General features: G+C 39.9%; 1 protein-coding gene across 6 annotated transcripts in view; it reads left to right on the top strand.

Annotated features, from left to right (window-relative positions):
* LOC106058829 (putative methyltransferase NSUN7) overlaps positions 1-26,907 on the top strand; it is a 68,306-nt gene that overhangs the window by 17,419 nt on the left and 23,980 nt on the right. For all 6 annotated transcript variants that reach the window (XM_056038745.1, XM_056038748.1, XM_056038744.1 and 3 more), the window contains 2 exons: positions 5,668-6,496; positions 25,747-25,805. In XM_056038745.1, coding sequence (XP_055894720.1) covers positions 5,803-6,496; positions 25,747-25,805 — 753 coding nt within the window. In that variant the 5' untranslated portion in view covers positions 5,668-5,802. The remainder of the gene's footprint in view (positions 1-5,667; positions 6,497-25,746; positions 25,806-26,907) is intronic.

Here is a 26,907-nt window from a genome sequence, read left to right on the forward strand (position 1 = left end):
GTGGCTGCTGGTCGTGCGGTATGTGCGCTGGACTGTCGTTCGGTGGCTGCTGGTCGTGTGGTATGCGCGCTGGACTGTCGTTCGGTCGTCTCGATGGTCCCGGGTTTCTACCTTGCCCGCTGCCATCCCCCGTCTTCCTGCGGGAGGTTTAGACTAGGATGTAGATCAGTGATTCCCAAAGTGGTCTATATAGACCCCCAGGGGTCTATGAAGAGTTCCAAGGGGTCTACCAAAGTAAAAAAATAAATTGGGGGTCTATGAGATGTCCATGGGGGTCTACGAAAATGGATTTTATTTAAGCAGGTCGTGACTTTAATTTTTAACATCTCATCAATGTAATTATTTCATACACTAGATTTGTACCTTAGTTAATCCTTTCAATATTTATCCTGTTTTTTCAAACGAACAATTGCTATATTTGATTTCAATACTTATCTAAAGAGCTTAATTTTGTCTAAAAGAAAAAAAATTGCTTAATTTTTTTTCTACATGTATCAAAAAGAAATGTAGATTATACAGCATTGGTATTTAAAATTGGGATTCATTTCTTCCTTGTCAAACAAGCGGTTGCCAATTAATTGCCTTTTTTTATGACGATATGAAACTAATTACGCTGGAGGATCATTTGAGACGATGCCAACCTGATAAAAAGATAAAGGTTTGAAAAACTTTCGAACTCTCAAAGATAAAGTTCGGAATAGACCCACAAAATCTCTCTTCAACATCGTATAGAGAAGATGATATTTTGTGAGCGTCATAAAAGATCTAACTTAAAGCCAAATACGGAAAACACTATAGATAAAACAATGGTTTCACCAGCTGTTACAGTAGATTTAAAAACTGTTTTACACAAACGTAGCCTACATCTACTATTAAACAAATTTCTTTAAGCAACAAAACAGTACGCACATCGGTGGTATGAGTTATAACAAAAGCGGCGTCGCAAGCTCTGACAGGGCGTAGCGCTGTGTGCTGCATACTACCTAAGGGTCCTCGGCTCCTTATTTTTCCTCGGGGTTGACCCACGACACAGTTCCCATGTTTGGGTATAGCTGCAAGGCAGCAGAGGTTTGAATTCAGTTTCCCCCCTGAGTGAGTTACAAGCACAAAGCTTACTGGTTTAGACGCCAGTTAATTTGCCCCTTCTCCTGTTTGAAAAAAAACCAGTTCCTCGGACCCAATATTTGAGTCAGACGCGAAAGATGAAGAAATACACAACAAACCGCTCTTTACGAAAACTTTTACAGTGATACTTAAGGCCAAGTAGCGCTATATAAAAGCCATAATTAATAATAATATTGTTATAAACCTGGTGGTGGCACAGATGGGGGTAGTGGTGTGAGTGTAGTCAGCCGACGCAAATCGCCCCAGGCCAGCGCTAGACGAGCGGTCAACCGTGACGAGTTACGACGATCGGCCGAGACGAGTTAACAACATGAAGGTTCGAGTAGGATCGGCGTCGTGAACAGAGCTCAGGAGCGTCCCAGAATGGTCGAGCGACGTTCTGTCCGGTTCTAGAAGGCCAGTAGGGACCCTATTTAAAGAGCGGAGGTGTCGCAGTCAAGACGGTTCAGAAAGCAGGTTCACGACAGGAGTTCAGAACACGGTCGACTACAGCACAGTTCAGCGGTGTGGTTCTGTACGGAGCATTACGACGGTTCAGTGCGGAGTACTGTCAAGTACAGTTGAGACGAACGGCGTCTTGATCTTGGTCTGTGATCGAGTCCGACACAACGAGCCCAAGTGTGTGAAGTCAGTCCCGAACTGTTGAACCCAGTGCAAGCCCGGAACGAGACGGAGAGGCCAGTGCAAGACTTGATACGGCGGAACGGTGTTATCGGAGAGATATTTGTTATCGCAGAGCTATTTGTACTGTTCTACGTGCTGCCAATTGTACAGTATTGGCTGTTATTTATGGACATTAAACCTTTACGTTATTTTGGAGCCCTGACTTGTCAAGTTCTTTAAGTTGGTGGTGTATGGTGCAGTTTGCAGAGAGCCTGGATAGTGAGATTCGTAACACTGGTGTCAGAAGTGGGATAGGATCGGAATCGGATTGGATCGGATCTACTATGGCTCGTCTGAAACTGCTGTACGAACTTGAAGTTATAGAACTGAAGCGAGAGCTACGTGATCGAGGGCTGAAGACAAGTGGAAACAAAGAAACCTTACAAGCACGCCTCCGGGAAGACATAATGGAAGAAGAGGAAGATCCAGACACGTATCTTTTTCAAGTAGAACCAGATATGGAGGAACTCTTGAGCTCAATGCTAGGAAACACCAATTCCAAGATAGATGCCATGGACACCAAGGTTGATGCCAAGATAGATGTCCTGGCCTCAGGAATCAAAACCGAGTTAGTGGCTTTGAACCAACGCATACCTGCTGTGGAGGAGAGAATCGCCAATACTGATGTTTGTCCAGATGACAAAACCAGTGAGAGGAGCCTTGGTGGTGATCATGAGAACCCATTGAAACCTGACGAAGCCGTTGAGAGACATATGCAAGTCGAGAGATACCAGCCAGGTCCGGACCTAACAGACGTTGGTCCAGCTGCCAAGACTGGAGATGAAAGTCCTGATGGTGGTGAAGAGAATCCAAGGAAGCTTGACATTGAAGTTGATGGACATTCGCACGATGAAAGTCATCGACCAGGTCTGAAACCAACAGGCGATTGTCCCGATACTGAGACGAGAGAGAGAGGTCCTGATGGTGGTGAAGAAAGCCGAATGGAGCCTGAAGCCGAAGACGAGGGACCTTTGCACGAGGAGTGTTACCAACCTGCCCCACAAGCATGCCCTCCAGACAAGGCTGGAGATGATGACCTGTCCCACAATTCCCTGTCCTGTGGATTTGAAGCCTATCCCAGTCCTTCTTCGCAAAGCCCTATGAAGCCACCTCTTTGGTCAACAATCTTGGTAATCCCTGCCCTTACATCCTATACCTCTCCATGTGTCAAGTGGCTGTCCTCAGTACCGACCGACAAGAGAGCGATGCAACCACAACGTCACTGCAACAAGAGGACGATCAACTGGAGGAAAAGAAGAAGGCGGCGTTTGCGTAGTCCAACGTGCATTGTGATTCTACCAAGAAATAACTGCAGCCACATGAAGACCAACTGGCGGAGAAGAAGAAGGCTACTTTTGTTGAGTGCAACATGGATGACGATGCGACAACGACATCGATGCAACCAGATGAAGGCTAACTGGAGGAGAAGAAGAAAACGTTTTCTGAATTCAACGTGGATGGCGATGCACGCAAGACGTCCATGCAACCAGGTGAAGGCCAATTGGAGGAGAAGAAGGAAGCGACCATTGCTGACTGCAACATGGATGGCTCCATCAAGCTCAAGAGGCAAGCCAACTGCCACTGATCGACCCCCGCCTGCAGCGATGAAACTTTACAGACAATGTCATGATGTTGATTCTGTCCGGGACGGACAGATCTAAGGAGGGGGCAGTGTTATAAACCTGGTGGTGGCACAGATGGGGGTAGTGGTGTGAGTGTAGTCAGCCGACGCAAATCGCCCCAGGCCAGCGCTAGACGAGCGGTCAACCGTGACGAGTTACGACGATCGGCCGAGACGAGTTAACAACATGAAGGTTCGAGTAGGATCGGCGTCGTGAACAGAGCTCAGGAGCGTCCCAGAATGGTCGAGCGACGTTCTGTCCGGTTCTAGAAGGCCAGTAGGGACCCTATTTAAAGAGCGGAGGTGTCGCAGTCAAGACGGTTCAGAAAGCAGGTTCACGACAGGAGTTCAGAACACGGTCGACTACAGCACAGTTCAGCGGTGTGGTTCTGTACGGAGCATTACGACGGTTCAGTGCGGAGTACTGTCAAGTACAGTTGAGACGAACGGCGTCTTGATCTTGGTCTGTGATCGAGTCCGACACAACGAGCCCAAGTGTGTGAAGTCAGTCCCGAACTGTTGAACCCAGTGCAAGCCCGGAACGAGACGGAGAGGCCAGTGCAAGACTTGATACGGCGGAACGGTGTTATCGGAGAGATATTTGTTATCGCAGAGCTATTTGTACTGTTCTACGTGCTGCCAATTGTACAGTATTGGCTGTTATTTATGGACATTAAACCTTTACGTTATTTTGGAGCCCTGACTTGTCAAGTTCTTTAAGTTGGTGGTGTATGGTGCAGTTTGCAGAGAGCCTGGATAGTGAGATTCGTAACAATATTAGTTAATTAATTAATTAATATTTATGGTTTAAAGAACTACTTCATAGGAAAAAAACATTCCGATATGAAACATAATATCCGTAGCAACAGATGATGAACTTACAAAAACAACAACAACACACATTTCCAGTGTGTTTGGTGGTTCTAGTTATAAATATTGTTATTTTAATTGGTATAAATTTGAATTGTATATCGATAACAAATATAGATCTCTTTAACTTACTAAGTAGCTTTAAATTACTTATTTACTCTTCGACTCACTACAGTTTAAAAATTACTAAGAAAATGGACAATTGCAAAAATGCAGTTAAGCAGGGGGTCTACCAAAAAAAAAACACAAAACATGACAAGGGGTCTATGAGACAAAAAAGTTTGGGAACCACTGATGTAGATAATCCTCTAGTTCTAAGGAACAATGGAAACATGTCAAACCAACAAGCTAAGTAAGTAGGTGTTGTGGCCAGGCGTTGTCTTATAGAACCAGATGGATAGAGAACTAAACCGATGTGGGCATAGTATACTTTAAATTCTAGAATTTGAAATATAAACTTCGTTTGAGAACAAAACTAAATAAAACTTTTATTACAATATAGACAATTTCATTTTGAGGTGAAAATGAACTAAATGAAGAGGACTTTGGTCATAAAATGAAATGGTATTTAAACAAAATCTTACATACTACAAACACACGTCAGTGCACTCTGGCCTCCTGGAGTCGTCTCCCGTTCGTAACATGGATTATGACAGAGCCGCTAATCTTGCATCATTCTACAAGACTCACAAGTAATGCTTCCTTTCTTCATTACCTAGGAAACACACACACACACACACTTTAACAGTAGGCTACATGCTCCTAATATAATGCAAAACAGGAAAAGGCGACGCTAAACGTTTGGTAACACATCGCCTTCGTTGCGCTAACTTACATGTGTACCTTTTTTATAACAATCATTTTCTGTTTAATATGAGTTTGTGCACAACTCTTTTATTATGTTTCTAAAGTTGCACTTTGCTATACCCATTTTTAAAATTAAATCGTTTATATTTGGTGAAATTGAAGTACTCATATAAGCCTCTTCTCTAAAAATTGCTTGGTTATAATTTGCTTGATAAATTAATCACGTGTTCATATTTACTTCATACCTGGTCGTAATTTGGTCGATATATACTGCATTCATTAATCTTCGGACTCGAAGACAAGCCGTATTATTATTATTATTATTAAGTGTAAATTGAGAAATACATATTGACTACGAATAAGAGAAAAAGTGTAAGAGAAAGACAGAAAAAAAAAAGAAAAGACAGGAACATAATAATAGAACATGTACTGCTCAGTGATAAGGAAAATATAATAACTAATTACTTTCAGTTTCATGTGAATTTCATTTTGTTTTAAACTAGTTTTATATTTTAAGGCAGACTGACCATTCTAAAGACTATTCTATTTCTCTTGTTTTTTTTTTTGTTTTTTTTTTCCAGATTTGAAACCATGTAATGACACAATGCTGCTGACAAATCCTCGTATTCAGTTTCAATCACCAACAGCTAAACAAGACATAAGATCTCTCTCTAAGAATTAAACCATATTGGTTTTACTAATTACAGAAGCCAGCGATGTCCCCCACGGCCGATTCTTCATTCTATAAATCTGATAACACCGCGGCATACCACCTGCCCCCAATACGCAGAAACAACTATACCAGTGCAGGGGAGATGCCCACCTCCGCAACGCCCCTCGGTGCCAGTCTGATGGAGTCCAACCTCTCTCTCGCCAGGCAGAGGTCTCAGCTGGGAAGCGGACCTGTGCGGGACGCTTTCCCCGCCTCGGCGTCCGTGTCGCTGCCGACCTCCACCACCGCCCTAGATTACCTGCTCCACTACCACACGACACGGGGCGGCGAGGGCTCGGACAGAAGCGCCAGGCACTTCGACAGCTGGGAGCGCGCGTTCAGGTCTGAAGGTTCTCTTGGAGTCAGCGGCGGACGATGGAATGACCCAGAAATGACCAAGACGCTTTCCGCAACGGACGCCGACGAGCGAAGGCGCACTTTCGGCGCCAAGGAGCATAATCATATATCCAGGCAGTTTTTCCACAAGGAACCATGCCTGTATACTCACAGGATGTTCCAGATGGCGGCCAAGATTTTCTCAGTTCTAAAAATAAGCAACGAGAGAGATGAAGAGATGAAATCTATGAGAAAACGGCGCGGCTTGGACGTGCTGGACAATGACACAATTCCAGACATGGAGTTTAAAGATATGCAAGAACAGATCAAAACTTTTGAACTGACTTTTGCCGCATTGAAATGTAAGTCTTTGAAGTACTTTTCAGTCAAAACTTTTCTTCATTTTGTAAAACAAACAAAAAATGTAATCATTTAGTTAAACTTAGAATGACTATCTTTAAGTGACCATCTTTGAATGATTATCTTTGAATGACTATCTTTCAATGACTATCTTTCAATGACTATCTTTCAATGACTATCTTTCAATGATTATCTTTGAATGGCTATCTTTGAGTGTAGTTTTTTTTTCTTTGTTTTAAATGATCGTCTTTAGAGAGGAAGGCTTAAGCGCTTGGCTTCTGAACCGGGGGTCCTGGGTTTGAATCTCGGTGAAGACTGGGATTTTGAAATTCGGGATTTTTAGGGCGCCCCTGAATCAACCCAGTTCTAATGGGTACCTGACTTTAGTTGGGGAAAGTAAAGGCGGTTGGTCGTTGTGCTGGCCCCATGACACCCTGCTCGTTAACCGTCGGGCAAAGAAACAGATGACCTTAACATCATCTGCCCCATAGATCGCAAGGTCTTGAAAGGGAATTTTACTTTTTTTTTATCTTTGAGTCACCATCTTTGAGTCACCATCTTTGAGTCACCATCTTTGAAAGACTATCTTTGAATGTTTTTCTTTGATTGACCATCTTTGAATGTTTTTCTTTGATTGGCCATCTTTGAATGACCATGCTTCTATGGCCATCTTTGAATGACGATCTTTAAGTGACAAATCTTTGAATGACCATCGAATGACTTCATTGAATGATTATATTTGAGTGCCCTTTGACACATTAAACCATCTTATAGTTAAATTGCTTCGGTGACACTGAGGGATGTGTACTGTCGTGAGATGTGTGATGTGTACTGCCGTGAGGTGTGTGTCACTGAGGGATGTGTACTGTCGTGAGATGTGTGATGTGTACTGTCGTGAGATGTGTGATGTGTACTGTCGTGAGATGTGAGATGTGTACTGTCGTGAGATGTGAGATGTGTACTGTCGTGAGATGTGTGGTGTGTACTGTCGTGAGATGTGTGATGTGTACTACCGCGAGATGTGTACTTTTGGTTCGTGACACCATTTAAAAGTAAGATGTGCCGATGTGCCAAAATATCAAATATATCAAATATTGAAAGTAAGAAAGTGACTCTAACTTAAACTTCCTCTCTCACAAGGGTAGCGGGTAGACCAGTGGCGCAGCTAGGGGGGAGAATTTGAGGGGGCGGCCCCAAATGAGTGTTTTTTTCACATTAAAAATTAAATATTACGCTAAATGCAGGGGCCCTTAGAGAGGTCAAGACCCCGGACCCCCAAACGATGGTAAATTCCTACCTACGCCCCTGGGGTAGAACAACCAAAAACTGTGGTAGAATAAATCTACTGATATTGAAAGTTCAGATTTTTTAAAATCATAAATCACTGGGCCAAAAAAAAAAGGCATTATTTAAAAAAAATAAAATAATTTAACTCTCAGAGTCAATAGTCATAACATTATTTTTAAAAAATAAAAAAATTGAATTTAACTGTCAGAGTCAATAGTCATAACATTTTCAAACACCAGATCTAATAGGATTCTTTTTTTTTTTTTATTAAGATACCTATTAAGATTTTAAAATTTGTAAGTAGAAAGGACGCTGAGAGAATTAAAGACATTTGCATTTAATTTAATTTTATTTTTTTTTACTAAATCTATACCTGTATATCTAGACCAAATGATGTTTAGATTTACTTTTTGTTTTTCATAGTTAGAGCTTTTGTTTCTTCTGCAAACTTCTTATCTTATATAATACAGACGTTACTTCAAAAAAGAAGATGATTACGTCCTATGCGTCATCATGCATTTAGTCATGCATATTAACCAATGACTTAAACTCTGCCAAGTCAATGGTTTTCCTGGCTAGATCAGGCAACCCATTCCATGCTCTAATAGCGCCAGGGAAGAAAGAGCATTTGTACAAATTTGTCCTAGCATATGGGATGAGGAATGTGCCTTTATCTTTGTGTCTTTCAGAGTATTTTATTAAATTTTGTTTTTGTATTTGAAGATTATGGTTCAGTGTTTTATGTATAATTGCTACTTTACTTTTGCGTCTTCTGTCCTGAAGGCTTTCTAAATTTAGTGGTTTTACTATAGGTGTTACTCTGGATTTATGGAAGTTATTCATATTCACGGCCGGTCCTACAGCTTGCGGGGCCCTATGCGAAACTGATTGCGCGGGGCGGCCTATTCGGGTTGTGATAAGGATAATAAGTGAAAAATAAGATTTTGTATTAGAAAATAAATTAGTCTTTGCATTATATTCATACTTTACTAAGTACAAAATCACTGTCAAATTAGCTTTATGAGCCATCTACATTAGATAGTGAACATTCAGATCTGCCTTTTAGATTTACCATCGACTAGCAAAATATTGCTTTTGTTTTTTTTTTTTTTAAGAGGTCGAGATAGATTTAGATCTATATTTGTATGCCAGTGACTATTAAAGTAAATGAAGTATTTGAACTGCTTGTTTTGATTAAAATTATTAAATTTTTATTAAATAAAAGCTGGCAATGCCGTTTTTTTTTTATGAGTAGGAATGGTGTTTTCCATCTTGAATGACACCCGTAAAGACAATTTTGCCTGTTTTAAGGCGATTTGTATAAGTTTTCAGAAGATTATAATAAGTTCAGAAGATTTTCATGACTTTTTCGTATATTTTGCAATTTCAGGATAATTCCAGAAACCCTTTAATATAAAGTTAAAATGGTTTATTTTAATAAATTACACCTAGAATTTGCGCGGGGCCTATGAAAGTGCGTGGTCCACTTCGGCCGCATAGGCTGCAGTGGCCTAAGACCGGCCCTGTTCCTATTTATACAAGCATTTCAAAGACGTTTTAAATCTATATTTTTAAACTAAAAAGTAAACCTATGTGTAGTGTTAAATCTCCCAATCGTAACATAACTTCATTATTGCCACTTCCTATTCATCTGTTTTTTGTATAGAGGAACTAAACCAGACCGTATAAATTCACCGCTGAGTGTCAACGTTCAATCACGGTCCATTGTAAACTTTCAATGATTGCATTCGGCCATTTTGCTTAGCACTTACCTATGTGTCATGCAAACTAAAGCTTCCAGGTGCTTGAAGAGAGAGTTAAACTGTGTGACTTGGAACTGTAAGCCGCCCAGCACTTCATAAAGTTGAAGACACACGACCTTACGTCATTGCCTGAGACTAAACCTTGGAGACGGACCGCTAACATTGGCACACAATAAAAGAGCAAGGGGTTATGTCAACAGGCGCTACCCGCCGTTCGTTTATTTTATGGGGCGACGCTTCTCCCACTAAGTGGCGACACTTAATTGTTAATTCTGTTTTGGCTGAAGTTGGCCCCTCTTGTTGGGGAACGCAAACATAGAGTTCATGGCTTCACGCCCCTGGTCGGTACCATATATAATGACCGTATAGTAGAGTCTATAGACCAGTGTTGCCCAACCTGATTCAACCTGAGGGCCATTTTAATTTCCGACACTCGTGGCGCGGGCCACATGAAGGAAAATGTACAAAACGAAATGACATTGCCTTGAAACACTTTTATTAGAAACTTGTGGATCTAGTATTTACATTAATTAATGGGAAACTGGCTTCATTTGTCTACTTAAAATGTGAGAAATATTATAGATAGCTTTAACAACGACTCATTTTCTTGTCTCTTTTTGTTAAATATTCCCATCGATCCTCCAATCCTTAGACGTAGTTTAGCAATCGCTGCTCAAACCAAGAATGCCGTCATATTTGTTTTATAGTGCTATTTATATTTTGCTGTTTTGTTTGTTTAAAGTCACGTTTTCCAAAACAAACATGTTTGCTTGTTATCATGTTGCAAGTAAAGATCCGTTCACTTGTCCTGGTAGGCTCGAAATATCCAATTGTAGTTTCTTCGGCTCTCCCATTTCATAAACGTACAGATGTTCAATGTCATGGTACTAGTCCATCCATCCCTTCATCCATCCCAGTGACGTTACAGCCCATGGAGGGCTCTGGCCTGCTTTAACACATCCTTCCATTCAGATCTCTCCTGGGCCTTTCGTCTCCACGCCCTAATTCCAAGCTGTTGCAGATCTGCTTCCACATCATCATGGTACTAGTCCATCACAGAAAAAGTGAGGGCCCTAACATAGGTAAAGATATATTTTTCAACCTTTTTTGGGGGAGTGAAGGGGGATATTTTGCATTTTGTACAGACGTTTCGTGGGCCGGATGAAACCACTTCGCGGGCCGGATATGGCCCGTGGGCCGTATTTTGAGCATCACTGCTATAGACGATTGTTTTTTTTTAATGTTTGTTTGTTTTTTTGACGTCTGCAGAGTGTCAATCAAGGGTCGAGCTTGCGCCCCTCTTTGACCCTTGACCCATGAACCTTTACCCATGACCTAAGGGTAAGATATTATACATGTTATTCCCCTCATGTTGGGGAACGCAAACATTGAGTTCATGTAACTGCTTCACGCCCCTGGTCGGTGCCATATATAATGACCCTATAGAGTCTATGGACGATTGTTTATTTATTTTTTTAATGTTTTTTTTTGGACGTCTGGAGAGTGTCAATCAAGGGTCGAGCTTGCGCCCCTTTATGACCCTTGACCCATGAACCATTACCCATGACCTAAGGGTAAGATATTATTCATGAGGCCAGGAATGTGAGAGTGCGTCTTCGGCGCCGGACACGGACCCATCTGTCCGTGTCTGCAGCCTAGGAGAGAGACGCCATAATGGACCTCCTTCACCAATCGTAAACAAACAACATTTAGTCACGTGATCTTATTGACAAAACAACGAGAAAAAAAAAACTGTCACGTGACAATCATCATGAACTAAACATGAGATCGTAAATTATATAGAAGAGATAGAGCTCCACGTGGCTAAATGTTGTTTGTTTACGGTTGGCGAAGGAGGTCCAATGTTTGTCTTTCGTTTCATAGTCCAGCAAATATTCGAGTTGAGTAGCTCCTCCCACGCCTGTCCTCAAGATGAGGCAGCTCTTATCTGTTTTCTTTGAGGCGCAAAATTATTTTTATTAGAGACCTTCTATCACCTCGCTCTGTCTGACTGTCTGGTTAAAAATTTGGAGTCGTTATTTCTCCGACACACACTATCTGGTTGGTTATTTTTTTTTTTTTACCTGACAACCACAAGAATCAATTAAAAAAAATTAACCAATGAGTAATTGGTAATTAATTATTTGGTTTCCCAAACAAGGGAAAAAAATAGTACTTGACTGAAATGGTGGTATAAGCTGAATTAGTACCCTTTATAGGTCGCCGCTTCAATGTAATTTTAGAACAAACAATAGATAACTATACAATCTTCTATTTTCATAGGCACTTCACTAGCAGAGTGGTTAGGATGTCGACTTGGGGAAGTTCAAATACAGGTCGTTCCCTCCCTTTTTTTCCAAAAATATAAACCCTTTAAAATAGCAAATATGGTAAAAATTCACCCAGATACCCATTTCTTTCTCTCCCCTCCCCCCCTCCATTTTCCCAACTTGTCCAGATAAGTGATAGAACAAGACGCGTAAGATAATAAGACGTCATTATCTTTCTGTTTTGACGGAGCGTCTGTAATGCCTAAGACAAGACTTTAAGATGTTACAGTTTATCTCACTACTCTATCTTACACTATCCTGTAGTTTATCTCACCCCGTCTTATATCTCAACGCTTATCTCACTGATTACATACCATCTCACTCTTGGAGGCGCAGTGGCTGAGTGGTGTCCTCGGTTCGAATCCTGGTGAACATTGGGAGTTTAAATTTCGGGATCTTCTGAGTCCACCCAGCTCTAATGAGAACCTGACATAAATTGTGGAAAGAGCAAAGGCGGTTGGTCGTTGTGCTGGCCACATGACACCCTCGTTAATCGTGGGCGACAGAAACAGATGACCTTTACATCATCTGACCCATAGATCCCATAGACCTCAATGTCTGAAAGGGGACTTAACTTTTCTTTTTATCTCACTCTTGTATCAGTTTTATCTCCCTCTTCTTGACATCTACTATTCCTCTGCTTTGCGTGTGACCTGATTAGTCTGGTCTTAGTCTATAAGTTAAAAACCCATCTGTCACGTTTTTGTGAATGGCATGACGTCAGACAGGACTAAAGTGGCGTTCAGTGTGAACCAATTCATAGCTTTCTCTTAGGTCTATTCTGCTTCATTTGGCTCTTCCGCTGCCCTCTCCCGTGTCGTCGAATCAAGAGTAACCAGAGTGACCGTTCTTGCTTTACCTCGTTTTGACTCAAGGCCGACATATCACTACGTCTGCTATGGCTAATTTCAATACTTTGGCCTAAAGAGATCAAAATGCTAGAAATATCAGGCTTAACTTTTTTTTTTTTATTTAAGAAAATATTTTTTTTAACTTACTAATTCAAATCAATGTTATTTTTCGTATTACATTGTACTAATAATTTTTTTAGATATCTATCTGTTGGACCGTTCATACACCCACGACTGATTATTCGCTATGTCTTTGTTTTCTAAACCCTCTCGCCCCACCTCCAAGTTATAGAGAATGTGTGTGTGTTTGCATTAGTTGATGAACTCCAGGTAAGTCAAAGTTCCCCTTTCACAACGACCGCCCTCACTTTTCCCCAATTGTCGTCAGTTACCCATTAGAGCTGGATGGACTCGGGGCGCCGTAATGATCCCGAAATTCTAAATCCAAATCTCGTTACCCCTCGTTTCGGAAGTCAAGCGTTTAACCACTCGGCCACCGCGCCTTCCAATGTAACCATACGTAAGACTAGAGGGCAGATGGCTTTATAAGAAGTGTGAACGCCTGATGAAATGGAGTCCGAGACCGAGAGAAAGAAGGGCAGGTGTTTGAAGGAAGTGATTTTCTGTTTCACACCTCACCTCACCTATCCCTTAGTCTGTTGGACCGCTGGGGCATCACACAAGATCTGTTGACCGTCTTTCTCCATCCCTGTCTTTTGCCTTTGATAGAATCTCTTTTAATCACAGGCCCGACCATCTCTTTGATGTTGTCTTCCCGTCGCTTTCTCTGTCTGCCTCTTCCTCTTTTTGTCCTGGTACTGTTCCCCGAAGGAAGGTCTTTGCCACCCAGGTTTACATTGTTCAAAATCATATTATTTCACTTGTGGTTTACATAAATCTGCATTGGAGTAGTCAATAAAATTTAAACTCAATTTTTTATTTTAAAGTTGTTTTTCTCACGTTTTATTCATGCTCTGCATTAAAGTCTAGTTCAGTGAAATACAGCCCGCGGGGACGTGGTCCCATCCGGCCCGCCAAAACGTCGGCACAAAGTGAAGAAAATCCCCCCTCCAAAAAAAAAAATAAGGTTGAAAAATGTATCTTCACCTACTTTAGGGCTCTCATATTTTTTCTGAATGGACTGATACCATAACCTTTAACATTGCGTTTATGAACAGGGACTTTGAATGTAGAATCTACCAGGAAATGTTGGCGGATCTTTACTTTTTATGAACATGACACTAAGCCAACATCTTTGTTTTATAAAGAAAGTGTGACTGTTTAAAAAAAAACAACAACATATACATCGACCTTATAAAATAAATATGGGGCATCCTTGGTTTGAACTACGATTAAAAGATTGATTAACTACAACTAGAGATTGGAGGATTGATGGGAATATTCCACAAAAAGAAACAAGAAAATGTGTCGGTTTTAAAGGCACCCACACTGCTGCAAACATTTTAAGTAGAGAAATGAAGCTATTTTCTGACGCTTAAAAAATTATAATCGTCAAATATCACATGAATGTATTACTAAATCTAGGGGGTTCTGGTAAAATAGTTTTAGAACAGTTCATTTAATTTTGTAACTTTTCGGTCATGTGGCCCGTGAGACGAGTGTTGGAAAATTAAATGGCCCGCAGGTCGAATTTGGTTGGGCATCACTGGTCTATTTTGTCTACCTGTCTGGAGCTACAACCCCCCACGACCGTATTTTCTTCTCCCCCCACCAGAGTCTCTCTCCATCGTTTCACATCAGATCTATTGCGTCATTTCAATTGAATGATAACTCAACTCTCTCCGAATGAACGATACCATCGTTGATTTGACCCCAATAAATTATTTTAGAAAGTATAATTTGTGTTATATAAGAAAAGCATGCATTATCCTATAAATCTATACCAAAACTAACGTTTTCTGATTACGAACAAAAATGTTATTGAGGTATAATCATAACAGGGTAGAATGTATAAATGTGAACAATGAACAATTCTGTCACAATATTGAAAAATAATTACGGAGATAAAGAGTTAATGTTCACTTTAAACCAGCGTTTCTCAAACTTTTAATAGAGAAAAAAAAAATCCACGCTCGCGTCGTGTCAGAGCTGCGCCTTCGACATTGGGGTCACGGAGGTCACGGTCAGAGGCCGCGCTGCAAGCTCTCAGCGAAGTCCTAGCTAGGCGGGTCTCCGGCGCCAAACCTTTCCTTCATTATGAGCATTTAGTAGCGATTCTCCAGGCGTCTACTAAGCTCTGTTTCTCTTAGTAAGAGTTAAACTTAAATGAAGTAAGATTATCCTCGGAGTTCAACAAGACGTCTTCTAGCGGGCCTGTTTCGCTCACGCTGTCACAAACCACCCGCCCACATATGGTCGTTGTGTAGGGGGGGTTGGGTCACTGGGAAGCGAATTCAAGCCTCAGTTTTGACGACAGGACATCTAAGGTCACATCTTAACCTTACTAATGGAATACTGACATCGTCTCCAAAAGAGACTCGACACATATGTATAGTAATAAATAACTTTATTAAAACTATAAGTTATTTACACCAGTAGTACAACCAGGGGCGGACTGGGTATCAAAATCGGCCCGGGCATTACGATATAAACCGGCCCACAAATGGCATGTCATATATTTTCGATGAGGGGGGATTTTTACCCCACTCCGCAATTTATATATATATTATATATATATATATATTTATAACCAAGCATTATTTCCGTTATTTTAAACTTTAAAAATGCATATTCTGAGGTATCTACAGTGCAATTAACATGCTACTCTTCCGCTAAAAAAAAAAAAAAAACCAAATCTGCTATTCAATGGAGTCCAGCGACTGGTAGAAAATGGTAAAATGCTTTAGTTTTTGTATTGGAGGGGGAAGGGAAATCACAAAACCCCTTTTGGTTACGCTCATAAAATTTGGTGACTGTAGTTTGCTTAAGTTGGCTGCACTGGGGTAGTAAGTAAAGTTTCCTTTTCAGACAATGAGGTCTGAGGCAAGTGATGGTTTGAAGACCCTCCCCTCCCGGCTACGCCCATGTTTCATTTTATAGGTGTAAGCCTAATTCTCTACAAAATATATAAGGCTAGATAATGCGTAGCGTTGTCTAAAAATAGCATTTCACATTACTGCAAACATTGTATGATAGCGAAAAGGTAGTTACATTTTACATTATTGATATGTATATATGTGCGTGTGTGTGTGTGTGAGAGAGAGAGAGAGAGAGAGAGAGAGAGAGAATAAATGTGGAGTTCTTCCCCTTAGATTTTTAAAAACAAACATTATTATAATGTTTTTTTTAAAATATATTTTGCTTATTGCAAGATTATTTAACATCTCTGTAGCATAAAGAACAGACTTTGCAATCTATAGGGCAGATGATGTTAAGGTCATGTTTCTTTGGCCAACGGTTAACGAGCTGGTAATCTTGTGGCCAGCACAGCGGCCAACCGCCTTTACTTTTCCCCCCCCAACTATCGCCAGGGACCCATTAGAGAACAAAGTGCAGTGGCAAGGTGACACCTTCGACATAGGGGTCACGGAGGTCACGGACAAGGTGACATGAGAAGGCTTGTGGTAGAGAGCTAGAAGTACAACTGAGACAATGTAACAATTGGGGAGGGGGGGGGGTTGTTGTGAGCCAAACATTGAACTGCGTGTGTCACACTTAAGTCTTGCTAGTGGCCAGGTGTGTAGTGTTGAGTGTTTACAATACCACCTACGGCTGACGCGATGACGGACTTTAATTTGGATGTCACTTACCGGTGTGGATGTCACTTACGGTGTGGATGTCACTTACGGTGTGGATGTCACTTACGGTGTGGATGTCACTTACGGTGTGGATGTCACTTACGGTGTGGATGTCACTTATGGTGTGAATGTCACTTACGGTGTGAATGTCACTTACGGTGTGGATGTCACTTACGGTGTGGATGTCACTTACGGTGTGGATGTCACTTACGGTGTGGATGTCACTTACGGTGTGAATGTCACTTACGGTGTGGATGTCACTTACGGTGTGGATGTCACTTATGGTGTGGATGTCACTTACGGTGTGGATGTCACTTATGGTGTGGATGTCACTTACGGTGTGGATGTCACTTACGGTGTGGATGTCACTTACGGTGTGGATGTCACTTACGGTGTGGATGTCACTTACGGTGTGAATGTCACTTACGGTGTGGATGTCACTTACGGTGTGGATGTCACTTACGGTGTGGATGTCACTTACGGTGTGGATGTCACTTACGGTGTGGATGTCACTTATGGTGTGGAATCTAAACAGTCGCCACCCGCTCAACAAGAGCTACGCCAAGTTGTCGCTGAAATTGGCGACTTCCTTCCAGAACTAAACGCTATAACAAGAACAACCTTTAAAAAAAAAACGAAGCTTATATTAAGTGTAATTGTATCAATTAGTTTGGATCAGCCATGTGGGCTAATGATATTAGTAATGGACATAGACATAATAAATATGTGCGATAGAAGTATTTTTACCAATTATTTTTGTTTAGCTTTTAGCTTTCTCAATGCGCTATGATCCTATCACTTGTCTGGACCAGTTGTGAAAGGGGAGGGACGAAAAGGGGGGGGGGTATCTTGGTCAATGTTTATGTGATCGTTTTTAAATGCATAAACAAATGTTCACCCAGGGGCTCAAGATTCCTCAAGGGGACTCATTCAACGTTTACTACCACATCTGTCAAGTACGATTCTTTTCCCTTGTTCAGGATACCAAACAAAATAATAATCACCAATAGTTGATTAAATAATTGATTAATTTATTAAAAAATTGACTCTTGTGTTGTCAGGTGAAAGAAATAATTGGGTGTGTGAGAAATAACGTGTACAACCTTTTTACCAGACAGACAGACAGGCAGACAGAGTTGATATAAGCTTTGTAAAAAAACCTCATTTGTTTCCTACTCGTAAAGACTGTATCGTTGACTCGTTGACTTGGAAACATGAGTAAAGTTCAAGTGTTGTTGCTGCTAAATGGTTCGTGTGTCGTGGATGTGTTTTTTGTTGTTTCAAAGATTTTATTAATTCACTCCGTCTGTCTGTCCGTCTGTCACAAATTTTGTTCACGTTATTTCTCCTACTTCCCATTCTCGAATCAAGTTGAAACTCAACACAATTAGACATTGTTCCTAACAAACATGAATCAATAAAATAAAAAAAAAATAACAAATTAATCAATTAATTAGTGGGAATGAATTAAACTTATTTCATATGGAAAAAGGGAAATAAATCTTACAATATTGATATATAAGACTGTACTTCTTTCCCTTATATAAGCCTTACATATATTACTTTTTATAATTAATTAAATAGTGGTAATTTTGTTTGATATCGAAAAGGGGAAATACATCTTACAGTATTGATAAATGGCTGTAAATGTGCAGTTCTTTCCCTTAGATAAGCTTTGTTTTTGTTTAAAGTATTTTAAAAAACATATTTTGCGTGCTTATCTGCATGTTTCATTCATATATTAGTTCAAACGGGCAGCCCTTAAAACACCTGGCAACATCCGGCTCAGAGAACCTAGTTAATCTTAGCAGCAGACGACCAGTGCATTTCTAGCAAATCCAGCCGATCAAATTTCATATTTCTCTGTTTGCCTTGCAATACATGTCAGCTGTGGTAATAATCTAACAAATCCAGCCGATCAAATTTCATATTTCTCTGTTTGCCTTGCAATACATGTCAGCTGTGGTAATAATCTAACAAATCCAGCTTATCAAATTTCATATTTCTCTGTTTGCCTTGCAATACATGTCAGCTGTGGTAATAAAATCCTCCCAGGATTCCTCCGCCAGCCTTATCACAGCCTTAATCTTACTTTAATCTGCATTCCGTGTCTTGTTTTGTTTTGTTTTTTTCTTTCCGACTTTCCGGTTCCAACTACTGTGTACATAATGGCCTGCCATGTTTTATTGCCTTGAAGTATCGCACAAGCTGTCCCTATTTGTATTATTCTTCATATTTCTGATAGACCCATTACGTTAGAAGACGTTTAATCTCTCTAGCCATTGGCCTGAACTACTTTCGTAATTTATATCTAAATGAGCGCTAGAGAAGGGGAGAGAACCGACGTAATGATCCGGAGGTGTTAGAATGGTCATAAAGATTAGGTCAGTGCAGTTGGTTAGGGTTATGGTGCTGTTAATTCTAAATGTAGGCGTATGAATAATCTCAAACGTAGGCGTAGGAATAATCTCAAACGTAGGCGTAGGAATAATCTCAAACGTAGGCGTAGGAATAATCTCAAATGAAGCACACGTTTCCATACATCTCTACAGGCTTTTAATATGTGTGTAGTGTGATAGGCCTTGATCTTGTAGTTGTATGATGCATGTCTGACTTCGAGAGATTACACAGAAGATGTTTGAGTTTCTTGTACGGGTGTATTAGATGCATTTAAACTACTTATGACAGCGGTTCTCAACCTTTTAAGCTCGGCGACCCCTTTTTTACAATCTCCCACTCTGCCGCGACCCCCCCCCTCTCTCCACACACACACACATACAGCAAAAGAAGAGTAGGCAATAGCAATCCATATTTTCGATGGTCTTAGGCGACCCCTGGCAAATGGTCAATCGACCCACACGTTGAGAACCCCTGACTTATGAACTAGACCTGTACATTAACAAGTTGTAAGGACAAATCCCAGACCATACGATACTTGAATAAAGTTTAATGCATAAAGGTCACAGTCGAGTCTCTGTCACTAATTATATGTTGACACCTTGAATTCCTAGCACCAACTGACTAATAATAACATAGTATGATAAATAAAAATAAAACCCACTTATACATGACGTCACTAAATGTCGCTTTCAAAGTCCGACAACTATGGCGCGTCTCTATACGAAGTGTCTAACAGAGTTATACTCAAAACACACATTGAAACACATAATTTTATAAGATCTTCAATTATCTTGCTCAAATCTACTTGCTCTTGTCATTTAGCCTTTACAGGTGGCTCTACTTACGTCACTTCCGGTTAAAACACCGCATGTTAGGGTTCCTTTCCTAAAAATAGCATCTTAGATCATACTTTAGATCAGGGGTTCTCAACTCAAATCTCGCTCAAATCTACTTGCTCTTGTCATTTAGCCTTTACAGGTGGCTCTACTTACGTCACTTCCGGTTAAAACACCGCATGTTAGGGTTCCTTTCCTAAAAATAGCATCTTAGATCATACTTTAGATCAGGGGTTCTCAACTCAAATCTCGCTCAAATCTACTTGCTCTTGTCATTTAGCCTTTACAGGTGGCTCTACTTACGTCACTTCCGGTTAAAACACCGCATGTTAGGGTTCCTTTCCTAAAAATAGCATCTTAGATCATACTTTAGATCAGGGGTTCTCAACTCAAATCTCGCTCAAATCTACTTGCTCTTGTCATTTAGCCTTTACAGGTGGCTCTACTTACGTCACTTCCGGTTAAAACACCGCATGTTAGGGTTCCTTTCCTAAAAATAGCATCTTAGATCATACTTTAGATCAGGGGTTCTCAACTCAAATCTCGCTCAAATCTACTTGCTCTTGTCATTTAGCCTTTACAGGTGGCTCTACTTACGTCACTTCCGGTTAAAACACCGCATGTTAGGGTTCCTTTCCTAAAAATAGCATCTTAGATCATACTTTAGATCAGGGGTTCTCTTCCCTTGAGGGTCGATTGACGATTAGACAGGGGTCGCCTAAGTTCATCGAAAATATGAATTGTTTTTTGTCTTTTCTTCTATTGCTGTATGTGTGTTTGTGTGTGGGGGTCACGGCAGAGTTGGGGATTGTAAAAAGGGGTCGCCGAGCATTAAAGGTTGAGAACCGCTGCTTTAGATCATACATTACATCAGTCTGTACACACACATGCACATACACCATAACACTGTGGAGGAGTTAGTGCGTTGGACAATGGACACATATTAGACATAAAGGTAGATAATCTCATTTTTCTTAACATTTCGGTTGTGTCCCCTGCCTGGCGTATCTGTTAACCCTTGCCAGTTTTGTAAACTAGCTGTAACCACACAGAGAACAGTCAGTTCGGGGTTAGGGTTAGTTCCCAAAGTCGTGCATACCAGTAGGATAAAGGCGAGGGCAGTGTTTCTCCAAGTTTTGCTGGTGGAGCCCCCCCCCCTCCCTAAACGAGAAGAATTTAGTGCGCCCCCCCCCCCCCTTAGCTAATTGGGGACTTTGAGGAGTGCTGTAGTCTCTCACATTGGGATCTTTAAAATATAATTATAATACAATTTACCGGTTTTATTTTGCATAAATATGTACTACATGTTAAGAATCATAATGTAGGTAGGCATTCAGTGTTTATTAAAGCTAGTCCATTTTAGTTGGATGTTTTTGTGCTGGATATAGTCTTATGAAGAAAATATTAAAGTGTTGTGTATATTACAATGGAAGGTTCTTTCTTGAGCTAGTATTTAAGAGGCAGACCTGTGACGTGTCAACGAGCTGTTGGTCTCCTCTGCCCACAGGCTGTGACGTTGAAGGTCAGTGTTCAGGCCTTCTATGTCAATGGGTCTCTGTCCAAACGAGGTTAAAAAGGTCAAATAAAAAAAAATAATTTTACTCTTCGGGTTTTGCTTTGGGGTCAAATCTCTCTAATACACTCTAATCTCAGCTCCAAAACGTTTCAAAATGTCAATAGTACCGCCATGGGCAGACAACATAAATAAAGATTATCTTGCGTAGAGATTATATTTTTGAACTAACACACATACCACAGTGTTATGAACTGAAAATAAATTATGAGTTAGGAATGAAGGCAGCTTTCGCTTGGCTTTGACATTTATTGATTACAGCGTATGACGCTGTGGCCTCCACGTTCCTCCTCCAGTTTTGTGCTGCTTTCTCAAGACATTTACTGCCTTTCCAGTCCAACAATCTATATGATCTATAGTTGTTTGGGCTTAGAAATACTTTGGTCTTTATATTTTAGTGAAAGTCCCTGAATGACAATTTATTAAGTTCAGTGAGGCGGTATAAAAAGACGTGGTGTAATCTCACTTGAACCAGCTTGAATGGAAGTTTAATTGAGAGGCCATAGACTGCGTTACCAACAAATTAAGTTTTACTTTTTTTTAAAAAATAGGACGTTGAATGCGGCATTAAAAAATTCTCTAAAAAAAAAAAAGATGTCTTATCTTATCTTATATAATACAGACGTTACTTCAAAAAAGAAGATGATTACGTCCTACCCGTCATGCATTTAGTCATGCATATTAACCAATGACTTAAATTCAGCCAAGTCACTGGTTTTCCTGGCTAGCTCAGGCAACCCATTCCATGCTCTAATAGCACTAGGGAAGAAGGAGTGTTTGTACAAATTTGTCCTAGCATATGGGACGAGGAATGTGCCTTTATCTTTGTGTCTTTCAGAGTATTTTATTAAATTTTGTTTTTGTATTTGAAGATTATGATTAAGTGTTTTATGTATAATTGCTACTTTACTTTTGAGCCTTCTGTCCTGAAGGCTTTCTAAATTTAGTGATTTTACTAAAGGTGTTACTCTAGTCAAATGTGAATATTTTGCTCTATTTTGTGTCTGTTCTAGTTTCTTAATGTTTTCTTGAGTTGAGGGGTCCCAAACGGAGGATGCATATTCTATTATTGGCCTAACCAAGGTTAAATGTATATAAGAACAGCGCAATTGCAGCCACATACCTCAATGTTGCAAGATATTATTGGTTAATTTAAAAAAAAAATTCTTGTGTTGTCTTGCTTTGTATATATACCCTCTCTAAGATTTAGCTTCTTCAGCATACAAGAAAGAACCAAAAACCTATTTTTAGCTCCCTCGGCTTTTTTTTTTTTTTAGTACCATTCGGAAATTAACTGTTGTTTCTCGAAATGAAAACATGTTGTTTATTCAATTTAAACAAACTTGACATTGACACTTAATATAACGTGATATGTAGAAACATTAAGTGTTTTTTTAATTTTCAGAAAACATACAGATCATAATCCAAAAAAAAGATTAATTAATACCCGCCTCATTTAGACCTACCTATGTTTTCATACAGCATATTGCAGGGGTTCTCAACCTGTGGGTCGCGACCCCTTTGGGGGATCGATTGACGATTTGCCATGGGTCGCCTAAGACCATCGAAAATATGGATTGTTTTTGTTATCTTCTATTGCTGTGTGTGTGATGGTGGGGGGGGGGGGGGGTGTCGCGGCAAATTGAGGACTTGTAAAAAGGGGTCGCCGAGCTTAAAAGGTTTAGAACCGCTGGCATATAGGCTACATTTTAGAGACTTATACAAAGGAGCACTTATATGAATTTCTCTTAGCATATGGAATAAGAAATTGAAAATCTAATGTAGACCAAATGTAAAATGTTCATACATACATACATAGTAAGGTTTGGTACATGCTATCAAATGCATTCAAATTGCACACGATCATGTTGAGGCTTCTTGGATTAATTAAAAACATTCCTATAAGGCAGGTAAAATGTAGTGAAGCAGATATAATTTAACTGACCCAGTTATACCTCTCAGGTTTTGTCAGCTACAGCCCACAACATTCAAATAGTTTTTAAGTTACATGTCCAACAAAACTCACAAACGTATCTACAAGTAGCCTATACACATGTATAGGTTTAAACGTTTGACGTTGATTTTTAAGCTTTCTTAGGAGTGAGTTTTCTAGCAATGTGTTTAAAATTATCTTCAATATAAGATAAGAATTTTTATTGATCTAATCAAACGGAGATTCAGTCTGACTACAATTGACAACCTCAGCGTAACTACTGTACAATAACAATATAGATGCAAATACGAACAGCATTCACACGCGAAACACATACACACTCACAACCAGCGCTTTATGAATTTGACTTCTATGTACTTCTCGATGACGACAGCTGATCTTGTAACACTCTGACCGAAAGTGTGATGAAGGAGTTTTTAAATCTTTCTGTTATAGTCCTAATGGAAAGGAGACGACCACTTCGTTCAGATCTTATGTAACAGTGGTTTAATGGGTGCAGAGACACATACATAATGACAGAACAACAAAATACCGGTACGGTATTGAAATCAAAGTGGTTTTTCTATAAGCTGATATATATCTAATGCTTCTAAATCAGGAGTTCTCAACCTCTGGGTCGCGACCCCCTTGGGGGTCACCTAAGACCATCGAAAATATGGATTAGTTTTGTCTACTCTTCTATTTCTGTATGTGTGTGTGTGTGGGGGGGTCGCGGCAGAGTGTTGGATTGTAAAAAGGGGTCGCCGAGCTTAAAAGGTTGAGAACCGCTGTTCTAAATGAATAGCTGATCCAATACACACTTCTAACTAGATTCAAGATATTTCGATGTGCGAAGATTTAGTAGATTGCTAAAGAAACTCAGGTGTTGCCAACTCGAAGATGACGCAGTCTACCAAAATCAATCCACCCAAAAAAACGTCTAATTAATTAATGATGAGGAGACCTTTCTGCCCAGTGTGTGCTTGACTTGATTTCCCGTAGGAACTTATTGATTCCTTCAGCTCGGATGTTCACGGGTAGAGTTTGGGTTTTCTTTTGTTCTCTTCTCTTTTTTTTAAAAAAAAACGTCATTGTTGGCAGAGCTGATTGCAAATGTTATGCAATCGCAGTTCAAACACTGGAATGGCGCGTGGCGGATTCTTTGATTTCTGTTGACAAATGTTGTTTTCACAAATACAAAACATTGATTTTTTTTCCTGCTTTACAAATTTAAAAAATTAGATTTGGGTTTTTTGTTAATGTATTTTGAAAAAAGCCAGTGACACTAAACAAAAAAATCTCTTCTGCTTTCATGTAGGTCAGTGATGTCCAACCTTTATCGGCCTTTGTTTCACTGTCTGAAATAATTTATCGCGTCCTAATAAACCGGTCCTTTAAAACCTAAAATATACAAAGTGGACCGAAATTCTGAGGTGCCGGATAACAGCGGGCCGGTTTGACCATCACTGCTACGGAACTGTTTTGATGTGTGTGTTGGTGTTGTTATGTGTAGAGTTGTGTTAGTTTGTTTTGGTGTGTGTGTGTTGGTGTTGTTATGTGTAGAGTTGCGTTAGTTTGTTTTGGTGTGTGTGTGTTGGTGTTGTTATGTGTAGAGTTGCGTTAGTTTGTTTTGGTGTGTGTGTTGGTGTTGTTATGTGTAGAGTTGCGTTAGTTTGTTTTGGTGTGTGTGTGTTGGTGTTGTTATGTGTAGAGTTGCGTTAGTTTGTTTTGGTGTGTGTGTGTTGGTGTTGTTATGTGTAGAGTTGCGTTAGTTTGTTTTGGTGTGTGTGTGTTGGTGTTGTTATGTGTAGAGTTGCGTTAGTTTGTTTTGGTGTGTGTGTGTTGGTGTTGTTATGTGTAGAGTTGCGTTAGTTTGTTTTGGTGTGTGTGTCTTGGTGTTGTTATGTGTAGAGTTGCGTTAGTTTGTTTTGGTGTGTGTGTGTTGGTGTTGTTATGTGTAGAGTTGCGTTAGTTTGTTTTGGTGTGTGTGTTGATGCTTGCAAGTGTACGCTGGTATGTACAGGTGTGTATGACGCTTTCGCACTGACCTATATAAATGATGTGTTGTTGGATATGGCATTTAATATATATATATATATATATTGTTCTAATCTTTCACGATATTTGCATGCAAGATTTTTTTGTTGCAAAGTCTATATCCACTAGCTCTGTCTGTCTGTCTTTCTGTCTGTCTGGTACAAAGTTTGTACACGTTGTTTTTCCCACTTCTTGTTCTTGGATCAAGTTGTAACATTGCACAATGTCCCCCAATAAAACCTGAATCAATAAAAAAAAAGTAACGAATTAATTAATTAGTGGTAACTAATTAATTTTGTTTGATATAGAAAATAAGGGAAATTAATCTCACTGTACCTGGTATTGAAAAATATGGCTGTAAATGTACAGTTCTTTCCCTTATATACGTTTTTTTAAATAACAATTTTTTATATTTTGCTTGTGTTTTGATTTTGTTGTTTTTTTGGGCACTTTTCTTATTATTTGAATATTTGTTTGTCTCCAGTTCAAGTTTTGTTAAATGAAGTCTTGGAGAAAACTGGATTCTTTGTAGAAAACTCAAATGTAAGTTTTTGTGTACAATTTTTTAAAAAACATTTCTCAAATATATTTGTATTTTTTATTGAACATTGTCTATGAATTTTTGTTATTATAATCGACATGGCCTAACTTTTTTTTACTCCTTTATTAGAAATTTTAGTGAAATATAGTTAGTGTTTGTTACTTGGTTAAAATAAATACGAGAGGGATGCCTGCATAGTCGCCATGGTGGTCCAAGTTCATATCCTGTGCGCTGCCATTTCCTGCAGTCCTGTAAGAGGTGTGAGCAGACGTAATAATTTTGAACGAATGGCCGAAACCTGAAATTTAAACAAAAAGGTCTCTACCTGAAACGAGACGAATCGTTAGAGAAGGCCTCAACACTGACCTGCATCGTCGCAACCTTATAAAATTGGTACTAAACTTTGACGTGGCAACGAGCGGTTGGTCTCCACTGCCCACAGGTTGTGACGTTGCAGGTCAGTGGTCAGGCCTTCTATGCCGATTGGTCTCGCCTGACACATCATACTATTCCAGATTTTTTCGTTCGCGAAATTTACGGTTAGTAAAATTATTAAATTCTTTAATCCTAATTAAATTGTCCCAACACAAGCTGGAGGTCGACAATTAATTACTCCAGAATGGATGCACCTTCAGTATGGCTTGATGGCGGCCCTGGCCGTGCGGTTTGCTCGATGGGCTGTCCTTTGGTCGTCTTGATAGTCCCGGTTGTTTTTTTACGAATTTCTTTTTTTAATATTTTAGTTTATTATTTGTTTCCCCGTAATTCCAAGTTAACTTTTGTAAGCATGACTTTTGTAGTGCAACTTCCTGTACAAGAAATAGTTAGGTGTCTTGCTTGCTAGTACAGTTCTTACAAAGTTACATTATCATAAAATAAATGTTAAACGAGGTTACTCCTGTCATCCATTCACACTCAGACATAAACACATACACACACACACACTTTGTCGACTTACGCTTATAAAATACCACCAGGAAAAAAAAAAAGATTGTCAAAACTCAAAGTAGCACCAAAAGAATACCCGGGCGGTATCGATCTCTGGCTACGGCGACTCGATCACATCCGGGCATAAACCGTATCAGCTGCCAGCTTGTAGTGAGC

The sequence above is a fragment of the Biomphalaria glabrata genome, chromosome 8, assembly GCF_947242115.1.
Source record: "Biomphalaria glabrata chromosome 8, xgBioGlab47.1, whole genome shotgun sequence".
NCBI lineage: Eukaryota > Metazoa > Mollusca > Gastropoda > Planorbidae > Biomphalaria > Biomphalaria glabrata.